Source organism: Myxine glutinosa, chromosome 6 (genome assembly GCF_964187855.1).
Source record: "Myxine glutinosa chromosome 6, kmMyxGlut1.1, whole genome shotgun sequence".
In the NCBI taxonomy this organism is placed as follows: Eukaryota; Metazoa; Chordata; class Myxini; order Myxiniformes; family Myxinidae; genus Myxine; species Myxine glutinosa.
In genome coordinates, this window is record NC_136266.1 from 112,129,247 (window position 1) to 112,152,791 (window position 23,545).

General features: G+C 46.2%; 1 protein-coding gene across 4 annotated transcripts in view; it reads left to right on the top strand.

The window, feature by feature from the left end:
* The window catches only part of LOC137430200 (macrophage scavenger receptor types I and II), a 70,745-nt gene that overhangs the window by 12,396 nt on the left and 34,804 nt on the right, over nucleotides 1-23,545 (top strand). The window contains exon 1 of one of the 4 annotated variants that reach the window (XM_068120873.2): nucleotides 3,395-3,863. The exons of 1 other annotated variant lie outside the window; for it this stretch is intronic. Coding sequence is in view for 1 of the 3 variants with exons in the window: in XM_068120872.2 (XP_067976973.1) it covers nucleotides 10,796-10,800 (5 nt within the window). In the remaining 2 variants the exon portion in view is untranslated. Of the gene's footprint in view, nucleotides 1-3,394; nucleotides 3,864-10,619; nucleotides 10,801-23,545 lie in introns of those variants that run through there. 2 more of the 4 variants (XM_068120872.2, XM_068120874.2) reach the window with 2 other exon arrangements.

Consider the following 23,545-nt stretch of genomic DNA (forward strand, 5'->3'; position numbering starts at 1 on the left):
CTCTGAAAGTGTTCATTTACAAACTTTCTTGTAGACCGCTCGCCAAGCGGCTTAAGCACTCTAGCAACACTCCATTCGAAACCATTAACAAGGAACGGCTGGCTTGGCAAGCGCTAGCTAGCTGCTTGGTAACTGAACACACCCCTGTTCTTGGGGTCCGCGGGGAAGTCTCAGGGCTCTGGACCGTTTCGGATGAGGGTAATCCGTACTATTCCCAGGGTCCGAATTTTATGATTAAATTTGGTATGACAAAACGTGAGGCGTACGTCAAAGGTAGACACATCGTGGGGCTACAGCAGAGATAATGTACAACGTCACCGTCCACACTCCACTTTGCGCGTCCCCCAACATGGCTGCCGCCACGGTCACCAGGTAACCTCTAACTCTGAGCTCGATAAGAGGGAGGAACTACTGGCCGATGACAGAACATTTGCTGATGAAGCCACGCAGCCGCCATATTGGGGATCAATACTGACCGGAAGTTCATGAGCAAACAACGTGAGGAAAAAAATCAAAGAATAGCAGGTTTAAAAAAAATAAACTGAGTTATTATATTTTATAGGGCTTTTTCATATTGTGGTGAGTACAAAGAACAGGTTTTGAAATAAATTGTGAGTTTTTGTTTTTATAGGGTTTTTCATGTTGTGGTGAGTACCAAGATGGCGGCCGGTGACCAGTTTCTTCAGCAAACCAGTGAATCGCAGTGATCCAGTTATATTTAGATCAGCGCAGGAAACGCGTCTAACAAGTGACGTCATATTCGATACCGTCCATAACTCGTGTCCCACACGACACGCCCTTACCCTCATTATACTGTTCTCGCCTTAACCTTCGTTTCCTTTCCATTCTCGGGGTCGAACATACGGGAACTTTGTCGCCCCATAATGCAATGCCCGCTTAGCAACGAACTCGAAGGGGCAACCAAAGGGGAAAGACGCGTCTTGCGTACACGTGCTGTATACATGAGTGGCACCTGTTACGTTTGCAGGTTACATTACATGTATATTTTCTTCTTTCGGTATTTCTGTAATTTCAGCCATGGTCAAAAGTTGCTGTATCTTCAATTGCACGAACAATAAAGCAAAACAGTCAGAACTTTCGCTTTATTTGATACTAAGTCAAAGCTACTGAACCAGAGAGAATAATTATATGGCTAAAAGCACGAAAATCGCGGCACGAAATATACTAGAGGAAACCTGTGGGAGCCCAATTCGGATTAATATACCTACGTTTGTTCAGCACATTTAATATCGGGTTAGTGACGTCATAATTTATTTTAGTTCACGGAACTCATGTAAAATAGACGCCAAAGAAAATCTAACAAGTTAAACTGTCAATATGCCCACGAATTTCAACATTGGGATTGTAATGTTGTGATTGTTCCACCAACATGACTCGACTTTTAACATGTGATCTGGGCTTATGGCTACATTTGTGGAGGCTACTTATGGCTACATTACCACAGTGTGGAGAATTTAACATGTGATATGGGCTTATGCCTAAATTTAACATGTGTTCTGCACTTATGGCTACATTTAACATGTGATCTGGGCTTATGGCTAAATTTAACATGTGATCTGGGCTTATGGCTAAATTTAACATGTGATCTGGGCTTATGGCTAAATTTAACATGTGATCTGGGCTTATGGTTAAATTTAACATGTGATCTGGGCTTATGGCTAAATTTAACATGTGATCTGGGTTTATGGCTACATTTGTATGGCTACTTATGGCTACATTACTACAGAGTGGAGAATGTAACATGTGATCTGGGCTTATGGCTACATTTAACATGTGATCTGGGTTTATGGCTACATTTGTATGGCTACTTATGGCTACATTACTACAGAGTGGAGAATTTAACATGTGATCTGGGCTTATGGCTACATTTAACATGTGATCTGGGCTTATGGCTAAATTTAACATGTGATCTGGGCTTATGGCTAAATTTAACATGTGATCTGGGCTTATGGTTAAATTTAACATGTGATCTGGGCTTATGGCTAAATTTAACATGTGATCTGGGTTTATGGCTACATTTGTATGGCTACTTATGGCTACATTACTACAGAGTGGAGAATTTAACATGTGATATGGGCTTATGGCTAAATTTAACATGTGTTCTGCACTTATGGCTACATTTAACATGTGATCTGGGCTTATGGCTACATTTAACATGTGTTCTGCGCTTATGGCTACATTTAACATGTGATCTAGGCTTATGGCTATATTTGTGGAGGCGACTTATGGCTACATTACTACAATGTGGAGAATTTAACATGTGATCTGGGCTTATGGCTACATTTAACATGTGATCTGGGTTTATGGCTACATTTGTATGACTACTTATGGCTACATTACTACAGAGTGGAGAATTTAACATGTGATATGGGCTTATGCCTAAATTTAACATAAGCCATGCCAAGACAAGGCCAAGGCCAAGCCTAACTTTTTTTAGACATTGACATTTGCTACTCTCCCCACCGTCACTTCGATGTAAATTTACATCTAACTTTATTTCGGCTAACTTGAGTAACAAGACACTTAACATTTTAGGGCCTACACGAATCAAGCCCAATTAATTGCAGTTTCACTCAATATCTGGCCAATGCCTCACCTGGCAAATGTTCCGTACGCTGAGAGGACATTGCAAACAGTTGGATGAACTAAATGTATCAATAATTGAACCAAAATAAAGCGACAGATGAGCAAGTAAGTTTCCGGAAGCGAGAGTAGTTGTGCTCAAGGGAAAGACTATAATACGTGTGATTATGCATGAAATGGCTTTTGTTTTTGCCTTTGCCAATATGATATGGCGGTCGCGTATCCAAGCAAAATCACGTGACTGTGACGTCACGCCGACTCCTTGAATAAACGAATTTCTTCAATTTCGCGGTTATTTCCCGCGACTCGATGCTTAATTTTTAAATAGATCCCGGTCCTCTCAGCCCTGGGAATTTATATCGACATTTTAAAGAAAAAAACAAACATTTCATTACCGTATTTTTTATTTCGATAATAAAGCCATACGGGCCGTCTAAATAATTACTTTCTTTAATCGGTGCATATCATCTAAAACAGTTATTGGACGTTTATTATCTGAAGCGGTGTGTTTCTTTATCTGAAGCGGTGTGTTTCTTTATCTCCAGCGGTGTGTTTCTTTATCTCAAGCGGTGTGTTTCTTTATCTCAAGCGGTGTGTTTCTTTATCTCAAGCGGTGTGTTGCTTGACACTTTCCACGTATTGTCTATTGACAAAATTTTCATTTGAGTGCATATTTTAAATTTATAAATGTAGAAGACACACTCTGATAATAAAATAACGTATATATCTTTAAAACCTTGTACGCCAAGTAGAAAACTCCACATCAAGGTTGCTCCTATTTAAAATCCTTAGAGAGGAGGGGTCGGTGGGTCTGACTCTGACCTGCTCGTCATTTTTGGTCATTTAAACCTGAAGCATCCTCGGTTGTGCAAGGCGGTCCTAAACTCTGTGAAAGCGTGTGGGAAACCTAAAACGTTTTATGGATATCCCATAGGCCTCCTTTTCAATATATATTCTTTTCAACACAGTTATGTTCAGGCGCGTGGCGTGTATAGAGCCTCGCAGCTCTGAAAACGCCATCAACTCAAAAGAAGAAGAAGAAACACACGCGCCAATGACAGCGACAGGAGTACAGTACAGTACACGCATGCACTCATACAGTGCAGGGCGCGTGAGCCGTGCCCGTGACCGAACAGTCGTTAGGGGTTAAGCGCGCGAGCCCCAGCTCATTGACGAGCACGGTCGGAATGGTCCACACGGGACTAATCACCAAGTCATGCAATCCGTGTTCTGCGTACGATACTAAAGGAACCGACTGTGTAAGTGCTGCGGTTGGGGCTGGCGTGGTTGCAATGTGAGCAGAATGAGGCGGGACGGGAGAATGGGGAGAATGGGGAGAGTGTGGGGAATGTGGGGAATGGGGAGAGTGTGGGGAATGGGGAGAGTGTGGGGTGTGGGGAATGGGGAGAGTGTGGGGAATGGGGAGAGTGTGGGGAATGGGGAGAGTGTGGGGAATGGGGAGAGTGTGGGGAATGGGGAATGGGGAGAGTGTGGGGAATGGGGAATGGGGAGAGTGGGGGGAATGGGGAATGGGGAGAGTGTGGGGAATGGGGAATGGGGAGAGTGTGGGGAATGGGGAGAGTGTGGGGAATGGGGAGAGTGTGGGGAATGGGGAGAGTGTGGGGAATGGGGAGAGTGTGGGGAATGGGGAGAGTGTGGGGAATGAGGAGAGTGTGGGGAATGAGGAGAGTGTGGGGAATGAGGAGAGTGTGGGGAATGAGGAGAGTGTGGGGAATGAGGAGAGTGTGGGGAATGAGGAGAGTGTGGGGAATGAGGAGAGTGTGGGGAATGAGGAGAGTGTGGGGAATGAGGAGAGTGTGGGGAATGAGGAGAGTGTGGGGAATGAGGAGAGTGTGGGGAATGAGGAGAGTGTGGGGAATGAGGAGAGTGTGGGGAATGAGGAGAGTGTGGGGAATGAGGAGAGTGTGGGGAATGAGGAGAGTGTGGGGAATGAGGAGAGTGTGGGGAATGAGGAGAGTGTGGGGAATGAGGAGAGTGTGGGGAATGAGGAGAGTGTGGGGAATGAGTGTGGCTTATTTTTCCGATTCCGTATGCAATGTCCATGAACGGCAGCATGCAAGCTCTAATGGCTAAGGAAATGGCCGTGATGGCGATATATACTTGGGTTCGACAAAATGTCCAGATGTGTGTTCGGGTAATGGAAATGGCAGCATGAATCATCCTAGCAAGCTTTTCACCTCGTTTCTCGATGCCCTTCAGGAAGCACATTTGGCATGATTGTTCGACGACTTGGTCGGTCGTTTTGTCCAAATCCCCCATGACAGTCTTTGAATCCATAAGTTTTCAACAACAGGTCCAGGCTGCATGTCCGTCACGATCACATTATCCACATCCGGTTAATTATGTGATTTTGTTTTGGGGCATTCGGTACCGGACTTGCAGCAGCTCTTCGAGATTTAACAGAACACGCTTGGAATGGTCGATTGCGAACTTGTTACTGTTGCAGACTTTGGGTTCCTTGATTCCACATTCTCCACCATCACTGATTGGTACTCTGTCTGGTGCTTGGTTTTCAAATGCTTTAGGTTCAGGATATCCAATGTATTGTGGTGATGGGTAATCTGGATTGAATAAAGAAAACATTAACTTTTGGAATGTCGTCTTTATCCTTTTCAAATGGTTCCAATCTGCCTGTGGACCCCTTGAACTGCAGGTTGTTAAAACATCTCATACCTGTAAGTCTTTGTTCTCCATCAGCGTGCCTTACTGGTGAATTTGTACGCCAATCGAGAGGGATGAAAATAACTTCTTTTTTTTCTCCCAGAAAGCACTTCTTTCGAGGAAGTAGGGAATACTGTACCTGGAATTGACGTTTATTCCAGTTCACTTTTCGATTAATTTCGATTCCATGGCTGGAATCCAGAATTCAGCACTTGGGAATCGTTTCTACCCACCAGTGTTGGGTGTGGTCGGGTGTTTTGTTGTAGGATGGTTGATGATGATGGAGTGGGGGAGGTGGATTGGTATTGACTATGGTGGGAAGCAATTGGCGACAATCAAAGGGTTCAAGTTTGGTAGGGTTTGAGTTGGGGTGGTGAGGCATTGCACTGTCTGCTTTAAGGCCTTGAGGGAGCGGTGTGATTGAACATTCTCAGGAAGGTAGTTCATAAGTGTAAGACAACAGGAGTCCAACGGTGGTGGTGTGCGATATGCCTGGATGGTGGCAGTTTCACCAGGGGTGTGCGGGACAACATTGGCCACAAATTGGTCTGCGATGCAAGACCACCAAAGCTTGGGCTTTCGTCTTGTTACAAGAAATGCCAATAATGTTTTGACTCTTACATTCTCATCCAGAAGAGACTGATGGAGTGCCAGCCCATACGGGAGAATAATACTCCATTGGGCTATGGACAGAAGCTTTGTAGGTTGTAGTTGATTATTTATTATTTATTTGACGAAATGTGTGTGAGATGGTGTGACATTGTTGAAAACCACAGCCAGTTGTTCCCTTGCGGATGCACGGTTGCGTGATTTTGGCTAAAAGCGTTTCCTCAAATATGAAAAGCGAGACTTTCATCTTTGACTATTTCCCAACAGCCTCTGTCATCCGCAAGTTAAAAATCTATGTGGACAAGTATGGACATCTCAGTCTGCCTACAATACGATACGGTGCTTTGACGTTGGCTTTTTATCTGCTCTGCATGATCCATTACTACATCCATAATTTATCTGTTTGGTAAATTATATTTTTCCAATTTGATTTGCGATGTTCGTGTTTGCTGGACTCCTCGTACTGGCTTTTGCAGATTCCGTATCGTGACTACAATGATTCGGACCAAGCCATTCTCATAACTTGCTTATTATGGTTCTGCCGTATTTTAAAACTTTGTACAGTTATCCACGCTCACAGCACTGGTTTATATGGTCAACCGACAAAATTGGGGGAAGTGGGGCATGGAATGGGAGCGGGGGCATACAATTGTGGAAGAAAGATATTTGGTGATAGCGAGTGGAACACGTGTCCTGGTGTATTGCCGGTAGAAGTAACGCTAAAGGGAATGCTCAAAGACGTGTAGGAATTTACAGCCGTGGATGCACCGTTTTGCAGCAGTTTAATCATAGGCAGGCGGGCACAAGATATCCGATCGGAAGCACTTGCTGCTCCACACACATTGATCTGATTGCTGCAGCTCTGGCAATACTGCCGGGCCCTACACGTGCAGGTGCACACTTGGTGTGCAGGTGCCTCGTGAATTGATCCCAAATTATTGGTTATTTTAATATAGTTTAGGATGTCGTTTGTGACTCTTCTCTATTATTAAACAAACATTATTTTGGTCTCTTTACCTTGTCTTCAAGTGTTTTCCCAGAAAATTCCAAGGCAATGTCGTGAAGGGGTGAAGTTCATGTGCAATGCTTGACTTTACAATGGCCATTTAATCGGTCGCTCATTGAAGGCCACAGTCACTCATCCTCTTGATCTTGACCTAATGACCGTTATCACGTGATTGCTCCATCGACTGCAACGAGTATGTTTTGCTTTAATTATAATTTATAGATGGTATTCGGGTGACGTTTGGTTATCCGTTATCCAAGCACTGGTGGTACTTGTGTACCGCTGCATTGGCCTTTATCTGTTTTACTAAAATTTGTCTCATTAATTTGGCACCACGTTCTGGATTTCTGCGCAGCCAGACAGCACGCCGTGTAGGGGAGGAACGCCAATTGTGGGGTGATTCCGAAATGTGATTTTGCCATAAAATATCACAAATGCAACATTGTCACTGGATTGTTGAGACTTTCTTTACTCCACTTGATGTTGGCCTTCCAAAGCTTGCCTATGGCCGTTGATCGTGTTTGCTTCCAAATTTTGATGAACTGACCTGAACTTTCAAGTAGAGCTGGCCTGCTGAACTTTCAAGTAGAGCTGACCTGCAGAATTTTCCAGTAGAGCTGACCTGCAGAACTTTCAAGTAGAGCTGACCTGCTGAACTTTCAAGCAGAGCTGACCTGCTGAACTTTCAAGCAGAGTTGACCTGCTGAACTTTCAAGCAGAGTTGACCTGCTGAACTTTCAAGCAGAGTTGACCTGCTGAACTTTCAAGCAGAGCTGACCTGCTGAACTTTCAAGCAGAGCTGACCTGCTGAACTTTCAAGCAGAGCTGACCTGCTGAACTTTCAAGCAGAGCTGACCTGCTGAACTTTCAAGTAGAGCTGACCTGCTGAACTTTCAAGTAGAGCTGACCTGCTGAACTTTCAAGTAGAGCTGACCTGCTGAACCTTCAAGTGTATGAAACTAATCGTGTGAGGATTAGAACCAGTATATCAGTGGAACAATGTGGACTTGTTGATGGGGATAAGCCAACCAGTGTGGGAAAGGTGCAGTAACGTCTTCCTCGTGCTTTGAATAAGGGCTCTTTCCTGAAACGTCTCGACATTTGGTTAAATCAATCGTCTGGAAGGATAACCTACATATATGTGTGCACTCTGCTCTGGGCCGTCTAGCCTTGGTTTGATTCTCGACCTATGTATAAACTGTCATCCTGGTGTTTCGCAAGCAGGACGATTCGTCAATGTGTGCCATCCCTCGGATGGACGTTAAACTGGGCGTCCCGGACGTCTGCGAGCATTAATTGGACGTTGGACCCCACAATGTGCTTTGTGAAGATTTGGCAGGTTCTCACTGGCACCCTGAGCAAATTACTAGTTCATGCTTCAACATACTACCAGGGGCACTGTATCAATGCCCTATTTATTCTGTAAATTCTGGTGTTCTTCAGGTGTGTGCGTGTGTGTGTGTGTGTGTGTGTGTGTGTGTGTGTGTGTGTGTGTGTGTGTGTGTGTGTGTGTGTGTGTGTGTGTGTGTGTGTGTGTGTGTGTGTGTGTGTGTGTGTGTATATATGTATGTGTGTATATGTATGTGTGTATATGTATGTGTGTATATGTATGTGTGTATATGTATGTGTGTATATGTATGTGTGTATATGTATGTGTGTATGTGTGTATGTGTGTATGTGTATATATGTATGTGTGTATATGTATGTGTGTATATGTATGTGTGTATATGTATGTGTGTATATGTATGTGTGTATATGTATGTGTGTATATGTATGTGTGTCTCTATGTATGTATGTATGTCTCTATGTATGTATGTGTCTATGTATGTATGTGTCTATGTATGTACGTCTCTATGTATGTACGTCTCTATGTATGTACGTCTCTATGTATGTATGTCTCTATGTATGTATGTCTCTATGTATGTATGTCTCTATGTATGTATGTCTCTATGTATGTATGTCTCTATGTATGTATGTCTCATTGTATGTATGTCTCTATGTATGTATGTCTCATTGTATGTATGTCTATGTATGTCTCAATGTATGTATGTATGTATGTCTCAATGTATGTACAGTCATGTGAAAAAGTAAGTACACCCTATGTAAAGTTTTGACTTTTTCAACATATTTCAACAACATACACATACATTTGATCTTCATTTCAACAATATTGATAGATAAAGGTGATATAATATAACAAATATCATGAAACATTTACATTTTGTAGTCCATTGTATAATTTAAATAAACATAAATGCAAATTTTGCATGTGGAAAAAGTAAGTACACCCTTGGCTCGAATAGGTGGTATTGCCCCCTTTGGCAGAAACAACCTCAAGTAGGCGTTTCTTATAACTGTCTACCAGTCTCTGACATCGACTGGGAGAAATTTTTGTCCACTCCTCCATGCAGAATTATTTCAGCTGTGCGATGTTTGAGGGGTTTCTTGCATGCACAGCTCGTTTCAAATCCCCCCACAACATCTCGAAGGGATTTAGATCTGCATTTATGCAGACAGACAGAAATGGAAAACAGACAGGGGTGAAAACATAACCTCCATCCACTTTTGGTGGCGGTGGTTTAAAAAAAAAAAAAAATTGTATCCGGTTTTGGATATTAATCAAAATCTAATCAATTCTTCTTTCTCACATACCCATCCTGTCCAAATTTTGTCTGAATCCATCCATAACTGTGATATCCTGTTCACAGACAGACAAGGTTGAAAACATAAGGGTGGAGGTAAGAATACAAATGGTGATAGTATAATATTGATGTTACAAAACTATTAATACTAATAAATTGGTATTAATATTGGCTTGTATATCCCCCTCCCTGTCTAAATAAAATAATTATAATACAATCCTCAAGGGGTTTTTCCTCCTTGGGCAAATGCCAAGTATAAATAGCGTTTCATGGGCTACCCATACCGGAAGTAAAAAAAAAAAAAAAAAAAAAGCCACTAACCTGTATGATTACCTTTTTAAATGGTCACTACTGATGTTTAACACTAAAGTTGAAAGTGAGGAACCCGACGTTCTTGAGGAATATGCTTATTGCATCCCCCACAGAATAACGGACTTGAGCCTAGATCTACTGTAATCTAGATACCCCAGAGGATAAATAACATGACCCTTCTATGGGGACAGGTGTACTAGTTTGCTTAAAAGAACAAAAATTAAATTTCAAACCATTGTTTGCTTGTCTCAAGAATGCGGCTGGCGTACTGCATTTGGCCTTGAGCTTTCACCAGAGTTGTTGACTTATTTTTAATTACATGGTATGCAATAAAAGGGAGACCGATAAGGGTTTTGGCAGACTCATGTCCCAAACTGTTGTTGGCCTGACACCCTTGACAAAGATTTTTTTTAAATTTTATTTGTGACTTTGCAGCTACAGTAGTTTGTTAATTTTTGCTTGAGGATAAAAATGAGCTGACCCGACCAAATGAGGGGTGGGAATAATTCAGGCTGTTGAAAGCTTAGAATATGCTACTTAAAATGCTTCGACAATCGGTCCCCCCCCACCAAGAGTGTGGAACTTCATTAGTGTCAATTATCAGCTTTGCTTTGCGTTCAAGTGTACATTTATATTTGTAGGATTCTCAGTAATTTGTCCAGGTTACTCAAATGCATTAAGGCCCCATCGTCCCAGATTGTTGATTATCTTTCATTGGTTTAGACACTGGCGTTGTAACTATAAATGGGTGTGAACAAGTTATTGGATTTGTCATTGGGTGAGGTGCAGGAGTGCAGGAGAAGGTGCGAAGTCTGCGATGGAATGTCCAATTAAATGACTGAAGGAGTAAGTCTGAAACCTACAGGTAGTGAGAGCTGATCCTGGTTTGGTCTCCTGATGGACATCGTTTGTTTGGTTTGGTTCTCCATTGTATAAAAGCATGAGGTAAGAATAGATTGTTCCCTTTTTTGGTTTTGTCTTTCGTAGCGGAAGATGGCGATTCACATTTTGAGCACCTGAATTAGTGAATTTGCTTTGGTGTAGGAGTAGCAGGCTGTGGAGACATCACACCTTGGGATAGGAAGTGCTGAGATCTTGTCATGGAATCCAAGAGGCCATGTGATGCCTGGTTTTGTACAGTTGAAGGCAAAGTCGAACCTTCTGCGATTGTTTATTTTTGTGGGTGTTCTAATGTATCAGTCCTGATGCTCTACTTCCTAATCTTAGGTTGTTGAAGGTGTCCAAGTTTTAGACATTACCTTGCTCGTCATCTGGCCTTGCAAGGTGTAAATTAAACCAAAATTGGCAGGAGGGATTGCAGGTGGCAATTGTAATAAAAGTAAGTGGTAGAGTTAAGAGACCATGAGGTGGCAGTGGGCAGCAGACTTGAAACAATGGAGGGAATGGCTCAAGGTGAAAGCCAATGATTGTTTGAATCTCAAGATGGTGAACCAGACTCAGTGGTGTAATGATAAAGGGCATCCACTCTGAGTCTGGGAGGTCGGCAGTTAGAACGCTGGCTGAGTTGTACCAAAGACTAAGAATTGTACGTGCTGTTTCTTTGCTTGCTGTCCAGAATTTAAATAAGATAGAGCATGGAGAAACAGCCATAGGTTGGCAATCAAAACATCGGGTTGGTGGTCCTAAAGCCTCCTCCTTGGTTGAGGCTCCTTGTAAGGGAACTTATTATATATATATATATATTGTTACGGACGCGGTTTGGATGTTATTTTTTGACCGAGCGGTTGGTATGACCGCGACCGAACAGTTATTCCCCGACTAGACCCCGATTCCACCCAGACGTTGACCAAATCGCGCTATGCTAAATCAATGATGGAAAGGACACAACGACTGGGATAGATGAAACGACGCAAGGGGTACAGTTCTCAAGACCCCCAGAGGAGGGTATAATTACAGTGGTGGAGAAAAGGGGGGTAGATTACACGGCAGAGTGAGGTAAAAGACACAGAAGAGATAGGCACTTAGATACAATCTTATCTTATCCCAGACAGACCACAGACAAACGGAACAAGGCTGACTTACACAGGGATTGATGGCAGGAAGGGACAGGTAGTCGATAGCACAAGGTGCACCTTGGCTCGGGGACAGGATAAAGCACGGTCCAGTCCAGAGATGCGGGGAGGCCTCACAGCGCTCGGAGGGTACGTCTTGCTTGCTCCAAGCTCAGCGCGCATCTGACGTCACCTCCCTCTTCCTGCGCATGCTCAGCGGGGAGTGACACGCCCTCGGCTGGTTGGCTCCGCCCCAGATGGGACCGGTCCGCCGCTTCCATTGGGTGCGGGGGTTACCGGGCTCCGCCCTTGACGAGGAGCTGACAGGGAGCCCCTATTTGGTAACCCCGTCGAGCACATGTTCGATGGCGGCTCGTTGGGAAGGCCTTGTGCCCTCCCAACACCCCCTACCAACCAAGCCGGAGTGAGGACGCGCACTCCCTGTGCACGCCGCCGCCGTTGCTGTTGTTGTTGTTGTTGCTGAACCGTGAGGAAGAGCTGCGGGGAGGTATTGGGAGGTCCTAAACTTCCTAACGGTGCCATACAATCACATTCTGGTGCAACGAAGGGTCAGAATTAATAGAAACGAGTCCTTAACTGACATAGACTAAGAATAACTAGCAAGATGTCCTATAGTTGTCTTACATGAGATGCGGTGAACCTGGGCACGACATTTAATGGGGGAAATAGGGGGAGGTCGGGTCTACAGAGTGTTGTTTACAGAAAATGGGACTAGGGAATGGGGGATTGGGGATAGTTGGGAAGTATTGAGGAAATAGGGGAATATTTACAAGCGGATATGGATGGATGCAAATCCCTTATCCGCAACATTGCACCCTTCTCTACCTCGGGGCGTCCCGACCCGATAAATTTTTAGCTACTTTAGTGTGGCACTCAGATGTAGTTCCCTCTACTATTAATAAATAATAATAATTCATTTATTTTGTATAGCGCTTTTCCAGAAGCCCAAAGGCGCTTTGACAGAGTGGAAAACATAATGCATAACAATACATGAAAACAACAATTGCAAAAAGACAAGAATCAAGAAAACAAACAGCAGCGATATACGGCATATATATAAGACAAGAATCAAAAAGACAAGACAAGAATCAATAGGCAAAATTAACTCAACCCTGAGTGCGACAGTTTTACAGATGTTCACAAATGAGTAAATAGGTCCCCCTGCGACGTTGCACCCTTCTCCTAACAGAAACACACCCACAGGATAACCGAATCGCGGAAAGCATCCTCAAACTAAACATACAGCCGGTAGGGAGCCTTATTTATACAACACTGATATTTACACTACGATCCAGGACCTGTTCTTTGAGGAACACATGCAGATGTTATGCATAGGGAGAGCACGCATGCCAGCATCGATACACCAACCCACGAGTGCCCTGTGGCCCTACGGCCTTTAATAATGTGCAGAGCACCCCGTCCAAGCACCAAAAGCACCACCCCATTACGCACAGTCAGCACCATCCGGTGCACCAATAAAGTGTTCATAAAAATGCACAATTAAGTGTCCATGGTCACCGGTGGTGTCGCAGCCGGCCGATGTTCTGCCGCTGGTCTTGCCTTCATGGAGTGCACTTGGCCTTCTGGCTTCTTTAGAAATAAAGAAAGGCGCCAACTGCGTCCATTTCTGAATTGTGGCCGTCAGGGGGCCAACTAAAAGTGGTTCACCTGTATGGCATAGGTGCCACGTTGACCCAGAGGTCCATCCACAGGTGGTGCTTGACCGCAAAAGAACTGCGGTCCATTGTGGGCGGCCACAAAAATTGCGGTCCATATGGTGTATCGATCCAGGCAGCAAGCAGCGGAAGTACAGGCCCACAACTGCGGAGCCAGCACCTCTCTCTCTCCTCTCTCTCTGCCCCAAAGCCAGATCCTCGGAGGTGGGAGACAAAAGAAGACAAGTGAGTAAGGTGGTAAGGGCGCAAAAGTGCACGCAGTACTAGGTAATGCACACTGGGGGCACATGGGAACCAGGTGAGACAGGTACATTCCTACCGTATGCCCCCCCCCCCCCAACCAGGTAACCTACATTGCCCCTCCCTTACCCCTTACTGTAGCCACAAAACACAACACTACCCATAAACATCTAATTTACACATCAACAAACGTCCCTACTGTCTTCCCCGTTCCTCCCATAAACCAAATTCGTCTTCTCTCCCTCCTAACCAATCAAATTTGCCATTTCCAACTCTCATCAAAATTTGCCATCACCAATTCATCATCAGTCCCTCCTAAGGAGGGAGAGATGGAATCACCCCAATGTCTCATCCACGTCGTGATGCGTCTCACAAATCCACACAGCAATTCTCCTTTCCTGCAACGCAAAACAAAGAAAACACAGGTGTGGAGTCATCATCATCACCTCAGGTAAGTGGCTGCGTATGGTGCGACAGGTTCATCAATCCTAACTATTTCCTAAATGACTTTAACAACTTTACATTACCCGGGGTCTTTCTCCTGCCAAACCATTGGCCCACTTACACTATGGGTTCTAAAAAACCAATTCCCATTGACCAAACTGTGGTGCTTCTCAAGTTGGGGTCTCACTCCCCCGATTCATCACTCGGTGCCCCCGCACAATTTCAGTGGCTGGGTCGTGTGACGCTCCTAGCTGGTCCGCCCACCTGCACACCTCCACCACTGTTGTTGCCTACCGAGCTCACCTGCTCCTCACCCTAACCTAACTAACTGGGGAAGGCCCTCTCGCACTCTCACCCCCTCAGTGCCCTCTCTGGCACGGGCTGCCCGATCCACACCCGGGATCCTCAGGCACCCACTGACACTAACGGCTCCCAGAGCCCACCTGCGGCCTCACCTGGCCGACATCTAACAGTGGCGGAGTGCCCAACCATTCACACTCATACTAACAGGCCACACGACCAGCCAGTTTCACCACACCAATGCACCCATCCACAATACCATTCTGCAACCGCACCACAAATGCCAATATCCAACCACAATTTACCTATACCTTCTAACTATTCTTTAAACTACCCTCCCCGGGTACTCCTGAAAAGGGGTCCACTCTTCCCCCATCCACACCTTCGCACCATGCACACCACTCCGTACCACTTACTCCAACTCTCTCCACACCACTCATTCTCTGCTCCATATATTCCACACACCTGTACTTGCACACCTGTGCTCATACTTGGTGCCGCCTGCACCCTTCTCTCCCCCAAGCGCATTCGCGCTGATCCACAACACTCACTACTCATACACTGCTCCACACACCTGTCCAGTTCTCACGCAGCATCTCATCTAACTACTCCCCTCTGAAACTTGCGCTTCCCAGTCGTCCCTTTAAACTATTGCGCTCCCTCGTCATTATCATCCACTCTAATCTACCTGCGTCCCCTCTACAGGTATCCTTGTCACTAACTAACCTTAACGTTACCTAATGTCATCTTCGCTAGATCCCTACACACAATATCCTAACCCTCCCGGGCTAGTTTTCACTGCCATACACCCCATAATCTATAGCGCATTTGCCCCATCATGGGAAGGGTGGCAGGGATGCCACCCTTACCCACCGTCATACGGCGCGAGTGGGACCTTGTGGGACCACCTCGTATGCGAGTCGTTGCCCGCCTGCCGGACCCCGTGCGTCGCCCCTTGCGGGGTCAGCGCGGGGCCGAACCGGCCGGGCCCCCACAGTACATTACCCCCAAGGGGCTCCCGTGCCTCCCCTGTCCCTCTAAAAACTACCCCTGTTGGTGTCGATGCATGGGTCACACTTCCGCAACCCGCTACCCATTCCATACCACCACAACCTTGCTCACTCACACCTCGCACCTCTCCCATCATCGGACCCTCTCGCTCGCACCCTCGTTCCATACCCTCCGGACCAGCCATACACCTCACTCTTGGCCTCTCATGAACATCCGGGTCCATCTCGACCCCCAAGCTTATTAAATCACCTGGCGCATCATACGCACGACCATATTGCATTGGTCACCACTTACACCGGGTCCTCTTTCTCTTCGCTTCTCCTCCATCACCTGCGAATCCCTCATCCGGTTAATGAGCACATCATCACGATCCGAACACAGACTTTGGACCAATTCTTTTACTTCCTCCTTTATCTCTTTCTTATCCTCTCTCCGTCGCTTCTTAATTTTGCTCACCCCTTCTTCCACTTCTTCTAATTTCTGCTTCACCTCCTTCATCTCCTCGTACGCCCCCTTAAGTTCTTCCTCTAACTCCACCTTATTTTTTTCTATGTGCTCCCGCACCTCCCGCTCTTTAACCTCCATCACCTCTACCACCTTGTTCATTTTCCTCGTCAGGTCCTCATGTACCGTCTGACACTCTTTTTTAATTACCCCTACGTCCTTTTTCATCTCCTTCTGTGTCGATTTTAAACCCTCTATTACCGCTGTGTTCTTCTTAACCTGGTCCCCCAACTCCTTTTGTCCCACTGTCAGTTGTTCTACTCCCAGCGTCAACTCCTCTATACCACCTTGCAATTTTACAGTCCCCTTTCTCACCTCCTTCTCCATGCGCTCCTTACAGTGCCTCACCTCCTCGCGCACTCCTCCGACCTCCTCACTCACACCTCTTATGATCTCCTCTCCCATCACTTGCATCTCCTGCCCAGATGCCACCCTCATCTGCTCCATTTCCTCCCTGTAAGCATCCAATTTAGTTTCTACCCCCATTCTGACCCTCTCTATCTGGTGCCCCATTTTTTAAACTTCCCTTTCCGCTTGGTCCCTCATGTCCCTCAATTTGCCTTCCATACTGTTTTCTAACCCCTCTAACCCCTTTTTCATCCCTTCCATTTGATTCTCTTGAGCGGCCATTCTGTTTTCTACCCTCATTAACCCATGTTTCACCCCTACTATCCCATTGTCTAACCCCTCTAATTTCTTGTCTAATCCCTCACCGGTACCCCTCGCTTCGTCCCTCATTACCCCCATTTGGCCCTCCAATCGCTCTCCCAGTCGCTCAATTTGGCTCCCCATACTCATCTGTACAGCTGCCTGTAGCTGCGCAATGAGGGCTTGCATGTCAATCCCTCCCACTTGTGCAGCGGGCGCGGCCGCCGTAGCCATCTGCGAGGCGCCATTTTGCGCGCCCGTAACCTCGTGCGCGAGGACGCCATTTTGCGAACCTGCCGCCCTCACTGCTTCGCTCTCCTCATGTCCCTCAATTTGGTCCTGGATCGACCCTGCCTCACTCTCCTCTACCGGAACCCAGCCGTCTTGATCTGCCATAGCGCGACTTTCAAAATTCAGGTTTTTTTTTTTTTTTGTTAAACAAAATCGAATTTCGGTGACTTTATAATTTTGGCCAAATTTTTTTCTAGATGTTTTAAAAAAAAATTTGGTTCGGGCCTCGAATCTCACTCCTCGACACCAATTGTTACGGACGCGGTTTGGATGTTATTTTTTGACCAAGCGGTTGGTATGACCGCGACCGAACAGTTATTCCCCGACTAGACCCCGATTCCACCCAGACGTTGACCAAATCGCGCTATGCTAAATCAATGATGGAAAGGACACAACGACTGGGATAGATGAAACGACGCAAGAGGTACAGTTCTCAAGACCTCCGGAGGAGGGTATAATTAGTGGTGGAGAAAAGGGGGGTAGATTACACGGCAGAGTGAGGTAAAAGACACAGAAGAGATAGGCACTTAGATACAATCTTATCTTATCCCAGACAGAGCACAGACAAACGGAACAAGGCTGACTTACACAGGGATTGATGGCAGGAAGGGACAGGTAGTCGATAGCACAAGGTGCACCTTGGCTCGGGGACGGGATAAAGCACGGTCCAGTCCAGAGATGCGGGGAGGCCTCACAGCGCTCGGAGGGTACGTCTTGCTTGCTCCAAGCTCAGCGCGCATCTGACGTCACCTCCCTCTTCCTGCGCATGCTCAGCGGGGAGTGACACGCCCTCGGCTGGTTGGCTCCGCCCCAGATGGGACCGGTCCGCCGCTTCCATTGGGTGCGGGGGTTACCGGGCTCCGCCCTTGACGAGGAGCTGACAGGGAGCCCCTATTTGGTAACCCCGTCGAGCACATGTTCGATGGCGGCTCGTTGGGAAGGCCTCGTGCCCTCCCAACACCCCCTACCAACCAAGCCGGAGTGAGGACGCGCACTCCCTGTGCACGCCGCCGCCGTTGCTGCTGTTGTTGTTGTTGTTGCTGAACCGTGAGGAAGAGCTGCGGGGAGGTATTGGGAGGTCCTAAACTTCCTAACGGTGCCATACAATTACATTCTGGTGCAACGAAGGGTCAGAATTAATGGAAACGAGTCCTTAACTGACATAGACTAAGAATAACTAGCAAGATGTCCTATAGTTGTCTTACATGAGATGCGGTGAACCTGGGCACGACATTTAATGGGGGAAATAGGGGGAGGTCGGGTCTACCGAGTGTTTACAGAAAATGGGACTAGGGAATGGGGGATTGGGGATAGTTGGGAAGTATTGAGGAAATAGGGGAATATTTACAAGCGGAAATGGGTGGATGCAAATCCCATATCCGCAACAATATATACCACCTTTAGAGGCCATTTTTTCCCCACAGAGCGGGGGATGGCCTTTTTCGGGCACCGTGGGCCCCCTTTTTGAAGCGATGTTTTACAGCCGGATGCCCTTCCTGCCGCCAACCCTGTTAGTCGCCTCTTGCGACACACAGGGAATTACCAGTGAACTGGTACTCAATTTGCCGACCTCAGAAGGGTGACAGGCTGAGTCAACCCCCCTGGCGTTAATTCAGCGATCAACCGGGATTCGAACCCAGGATCCTAGGATCCCAAGCCAGCACCCTAACTGCTAAGCCAACACCAGGCCTTACCTATTATACCCAGAAAGTAAGGGAACTTATTATACCCAGAAAACCTTTAACAGATATTGAGTGATGTTCTTGTTTATTTATTTTTAAAATGTCTTTGCTATGAGCCTTGATTTGCCATTGCAGTAAAGTTCACAGCACATAACTAGAACAGCGTTCAGTAGAGCACATACCACCGCCAGGCTGAACAAAAACGGCACTCAGTAGAGCGCATACCACCGCCAGGCTGAACAAGAACGGCACTCAGAAGAGCGCATACCACCGCCAGGCTGAACAAGAACGGCACTCAGAAGAGCGCATACCACCGCCAGGCTGAACAAGAACGGCACTCAGAAGAGCGCATACCACCGCCAGGCTGAACAAGAACGGCACTCAGAAGAGCGCATACCCCCGCCAGGCTGAACAAGCACGGCACTCAGAAGAGCGCATACCACCGCCAGGCTAAACAAGAACGGCACTCAGAAGAGCGCATACCACCGCCAGGCTGAACTAGAACAGCACTAGGTAGAGCGCTATTTCTGCCAGGCTGAACAGTTTACGGTTTGTATCCCACTGGTAGGCCAGATTTGGATCTGTACCTGAACCAAAATCGAAATGATTGCTTGTTGTCACACACCCGACCTGTCCACCAAATTCCATCCGAATCCATCCTTAACTGAGATATCCTGCTCACACAGACAGGGATGAAAACATAACCTCTGTCCACCTTCAGTGATGGAGGTAATACACTTTTAAATGAGGTTATTTTGTCTTTATCTCCATGATATGGTTTGAGTACGTTTTTATGGATAGATGCTTCACTGTCATATGTTTATATCGCTTACATCGGCTTAAATTATAATTCTGACTATTTACTTTAAAAATACTAGATGGTATTCATCGAATACTTACTGTGTGCAGCCAACTTTTGTTTTTGAAGGTTTTTTTTCTTTGATCCAATATGGCTGCCAGACCATGTGAGCGATGACATCAGTATATACAGTTGGATCCCGCTATTCACGGAATCTGCGTATTCGCGGTTGATAAAATGTGACATGTTTCCCTATTCGTGCAAAAGTGTCCCGTGAATTCGCAGTTTTTTTCTTTTTTCTATTCGTGGCTGTGTTCCATGAAATCGTGTTATTATTTGCTTCCCCCTATTCGCGGCCGTGTTCCGCGAATTCGCGGTATTTCAGGGGCGCAAAAAAAAAAAAATTAACCAGCTGATAGATTGACACATTTAGAAAACACATCTTTTACCAGCCATGCCTAAAGCAGCTGTACATACGCAAAAAAACATCTCCGAGCCACTTCTCCGAGAGTATGATCTCCGAGAGTATGACCTGCTTATATATTCACTGCTGTGATTTGCGTTTTCATGGCTTATGCGGCCGTGAATTTTAGACAGACTATAATCAGTAGCTTCGCGGGATGTTCTATCAGATACGTAAACATGTCAAACCCGGCAAATTATAGAATGCAAATGCGTCATTAAATCTATCTATAATTCCAGTAATCTCTGTGTGTGTGTGTGTGTGTGTGTGTGTGTGTGTGTGTGTGTGTGTGTGTGTGTGTGTGTGTGTGTGTGTGTGTGTGTGTGTGTGTGTGTGTGTGTGTGTGTGTGTGTGTGTGTGTGTGTGTGTGTGTGTGTGTGTGTGTGTGTGTGTGTGTGTGTGTGTGTGTGTGTGTGTGTGTGTGTGTGTGTGTGTGTGTGTGTGTGTGTGTGTGTGTGTGTGTGTGTGTGTGTTTTTGTCTGTGACCGCTGTTTCTCGACAACTACCGGTCCGATATACTTGAAACTTGCCAGGTATATTGCTGGGGACCCGAGGATGTGCCTTTTCAAGGTTTGAAATTAATCGGACAAGTGGTTCCCAAGGTATGGTCACCGTACTCGCAAGCCGTTCGCTTTGGCTTTGCGAATGGACCAAACCATTTCATGTAAATAGAGGGGGGGGGGGTTCTACCGTACTCGCAAGCCGTTCGCTTTGGCTTTGCGAATGGACCAAACCATTTCATGTAAATAGAGGGGGGGGGGGGGGTTCTGTGGTCGTTACTGCCACGTGGTTTCAAAGTTTTTTTTTTGTTGTTTGCACGCATGTTTTTTTGCACCCACGTACGGGCACGCCCTAGTTATTGAAATTAGCAGATAGGCTCAATACGGCATCATCTGATAATATCCCCCCACAAACATTGGACAGAGTATTCGCCCCTCCCGAAGCTACCCACAATGTTTGCATTCCTACATAATACAGACTGTGTCCTGGATCTCGATCATCCTTCTCGTCCCGTTGCTTTGACCTGTGTTTTTGACTCTCGCTCTGCTCATCGTTCAATAATGGCTCCCAAGCGCAAGACCAGTGCCGGAGATGCGTTGATGACCAAGAGGCAGAAGAAAGTGATGAGCCTGAGTCAAAGTGGAGCTGCTTGACCGGCTTTCTAGAGGAGAGAGTGCGGCCTCTGTTGGTAGGCATTACAGCATCAATGAATCCACCGTTCGCTACATACGGAAGAATGAGAAGGCGATTCGTGAGTTTCAGCGAGCGCTGCATTGAGTATGAAGGTGGTCACCCATGTCCGGAATGTCCACATGGAAAGGATGGCGAAGTCTCTCGGAATATGGATCGAGGACAACACGCAGGCGAGGGACTTCATGCTGAAAACCATGATGCTTACCATTCCCTAAACTCGCTCACTGAGGACTAGTTGGAGGCCATCCAAAGGTTTCCGAGGAGGAGGAGGCGGGCAGTGATGAGGAAGAGGTGCCGCGGTCCAACCTTGCAGTCCAGTTCCTGGGCGAGGTTCTGCAGGACGTGCGGGCGATTGCTGACAGGGTGCAAGACACTGACCCAGTCATGGAGAGGTACCTCAAGTTCAAGAGAGGCTTGGATGCTGTGCTGCTCCCATACAAAAAGCTACATCAAAATGTTGGGCAATCTGTCAGGCAGCTTCCCAATACCCATTTCTTCAGCCCTGCTCCCTCCACCTCAAGACCATTAACATCTTCTCCTGCCTTCCTTTCAGCATCCTCACAAGCATTCTCACCAGCATTCTCACCAGCATTCTCACCAGCATCCTCACCTTCTTCTACCTCTCCTTGCAATCCCTTGGTGCATTCAATTGCTGCATCATCATTTGGGGCGCCCTCAAAATTTCGAGTAATTCATGGGATTTTAATTCATCACAATCATAATCGCCATAATCATCATTTGAAAGTTTTGTAAAATAATTTTTTTAAATTACATGATGTTTTTTTTTTTTTTTTTTTTTTTTCTTTCACGGTACGTTATGGTTAAGCACTTTTAATATACTGTAAGTGCATTCCTTCAATAAATTTTAAATGGTACTGCAGCTGTTTTATTTTATTTTATTATTATTTTTTTTAATGCATTTTTTTGTGAAACTAATGTGTATTTGCGATCAAACATTTCAAACTTTAAAAAATTCCTTCAGTGAATCAGGAACCGCCGGGAACCTATAACCTATCCCCCTTTTCCCCATTGAAACAATGCCGCGGCATACATTCACAGGATTTTCGTCGACATTCGCGGGTTTTGTCTTGCCATTTCCGGGACTTTCATCGACCTTCACGGATTATCGTCGATATTCTCTGGAGTTGTCTTACTATTTGTGGATTTTTTTTTTTTTTTTTTTTTTTTTTTTTTTGTATACAAGATCGAGGCTCGTGAAAGAGCGAACATTTATCACACAGAAAGACAAACAGACACATAAAACAAATAACATCGGGAGCGGTAGACAAGATGGGGAGAGAGGGGGAAGGACACAAACACAACATTTGAGAGCAGGGACCGAGAGACATGGAGACATCGAGAGATCTGTGGGAGGGAGAGGGCTTTGGGGGGGGAGGCATGTGAAGGGGGGGGAGGCATGTGAAGGGGGGGAGGCATGTGAAGGGGGGGAGGCATGTGAAGGGGGGGGGGGTGGGAGAGGTATAAACATATGGACACTGCCAGGATTTCCAGGAAATAAGTTGGAATTTCAAACAAGGTGGATCTGGGGTGAATTAGTGGGGGTAGAAAAGATCAAGGTTATGGATGGGGGAAGATAAGAGATGGTGGTGAACAGCTGTTTTAAAGACCTGGAGGGAGGAGAGGGATTGAAGGGAGTGTGGGAGTTTGTTCCACAGGCGGGAGAAAAGAGGAATGAAAGAGTGAAGGTGAGCAGAGAGCCGAGATTTCGGCAGTTTAACCATCAGAGGGTTGCTGGCAGATCTTGTGCGACCTGTAGGAATATTTGGGGGACAGAGCACAGAGAGAGCTGGGGGAGCAAGGCCGGAGAGGAGTCGGTAGAAGACAGAAAGACCACCTACCTGCCTGCGGTGAGTGAGTGAAAGGCCCTCAGAGATAGCTTCATCGCGGGAGATTCCAATGATTTTGAAAGCTTTGGATTCAACAGCGTGAAGCCGAGCCAGGTGTGAGGCAGGAGCACCAGCCCATAGGGGAGAACAGTATTCCATTGAGCTGCGGATGAAAGCCTTGTATGTGGTGAGGAGCTCAGGTGTGCCGAGGAAGGACTTCGCACGACGGAGGATGCCCAGTCGGCGACTGGCTTTGGAGGCCAGCTTGGAAATGTGGTTTTCCCAAGAAAGATCATGGCAGATAGTGAGACCCAAAAGCTTGAGTGACAGAACTTCTTGGAGAGGATTGTTGAGAAAGTAGATGGGAGGGTTGTCCAGTCGATCTTTTCGGAGAGACATAGTAAGAGAGTGAGATTTGGCAGGATTGAAAGACATGTTCCACTTGTTTGACCAGTCTGTGATTTTGTCCAGGTCTTCAGAGAGTGAGGAGGCTGCAGACTGCCGATCTGAGGGAAGAGGAATGGAGCGGCAGAGAGTGGAGTCATCAGCAAAGAGATA